At 65.0% G+C, this 1,372-nt stretch overlaps 1 protein-coding gene across 1 annotated transcript in view; it reads left to right on the forward strand.

Moving 5' to 3' along the window:
- The window catches only part of ZMIZ2 (zinc finger MIZ-type containing 2), a 5,440-nt gene that overhangs the window by 785 nt on the left and 3,283 nt on the right, over nt 1–1,372 (forward strand). The window contains 5 exon segments of the mRNA XM_031065073.1: nt 1–82; nt 163–417; nt 495–668; nt 758–823; nt 898–1,069. The exon segment at nt 1–82 is cut by the window's left edge and continues 25 nt beyond it. Coding sequence (XP_030920933.1) covers nt 1–82; nt 163–417; nt 495–668; nt 758–823; nt 898–1,069 — 749 coding nt within the window.

Consider the following 1,372-nt stretch of genomic DNA (forward strand, 5'->3'; position numbering starts at 1 on the left):
TGCCACAGCCACAGCCACGGCCACGGCGACGGTGGCAGCACTGCAGGAGAAACAGAGCCAGGAGCTGAGCCAGTACAGTGCGGTAAGAACCTGGATGTGGCAGAACTGGGGAGCTGACAGCCCCCCTGGCCTGCTGTGACCCTTCTCTCTTTGTTGCTGCAGATGGGTGCAGGGCAGTCTTTCAGCAGCCAGTTCCTGCCCCATGCTGGACCCCGTGGCCCCAACAGCATGAGCCCAGCTGGCATGGCAGGTGTTGTGGCCCCTTCTGGTGTCTCCTCTGTGAGCATGAGCCCAGTGCGGGCGCCCGGGACTGGCCCCCTCTATGGTGGGCAGCGAGTGCCTCAGCACACCTACCCTGGACCTCCCCAGAGCCAGCAGCTGCCCCGCCAGGGTCTCAAGCGGGCATACTCCAACGAGGTGAGTGCCGCGTTGGGTGAGGGCTATGGCATGTGGTGGGCCCCTTTCCCACTGGTGCTGACTCCCTGGCCCCACAGGGGTACCCACCGCAGCAGTACCTCCAGGGCGGGCAGTACGCTGCAGCTGGTGCCCAGTATGCCCCCAGCGCCCCCCAGTCCTCCGCTCCGTCCCCCTCATACCCTGGTCACAGGCTGCAGCAGAGCATGGGCCAGTACCTCTCCGCTTCAGGCAGTGCTGGACCCTATTACAAGGTACCACAGGGGAACATGGGCAAGGGGTGGAGGTCTGGGTGTCCACCATGCCTCGGTGCCAGCCCCTGGAGACCCTCCTCCTCCCATAGCCAGCTGACCAGTTCAATGGGCAGAGCGCCAGCTTCAGCACCTACAGCCAAGCAGCCATCAATGGGGTGAGTGTGGCCGCGGGCGGCGCGGGGGCTCTGCTGGCCTGGCTGGACGCTGAGGGCACGTGCTGCCTCTACAGCCGGGCCGGTCACTGCCGGGCTACCCCAGCTCGCCGCTGGCGGGGAACCCCACGCCGCCCATGACACCAGGCAGTGGCATCCCCACCTATGCGTCCCCTGGGCAGGATGTCAAGTCGCCCTTCCTGGCAGACATGAAGCCCAGCGTTGCCCCCCTGCACCCGTCCCCTTCAGGTGGGTGTCCCTGGTGCGGGTGAGGAGGACTTTCACAGAGATCACCCCCGTGTGTAAGGTGCAGACCTCTCTCCTGACAGCTCCCTGGCCTTTGTCTCTTTAAATGGAGGGTGGGAGGGAATTCAGAGAAGAGGCGTGCCCACTGCCAGGGTTTGGGGGCTGATTGAGGCAGGGGTGGGCTGCCTGTGAGTAGTGGGAGGGGCTTGCTAAAAGGGTGTGGCCTCAGGGGGCGGGGCTTTATAGGAGTGCTGGTTTGGTGGGGGCTTCTGCTTTTAGGGTGGATCGGGAGGGGCTTGGCTAGGG

This window comes from Geospiza fortis, unplaced genomic scaffold (genome assembly GCF_000277835.1).
Source record: "Geospiza fortis unplaced genomic scaffold, GeoFor_1.0 scaffold658, whole genome shotgun sequence".
NCBI classification, from domain to species: Eukaryota; Metazoa; Chordata; class Aves; order Passeriformes; family Thraupidae; genus Geospiza; species Geospiza fortis.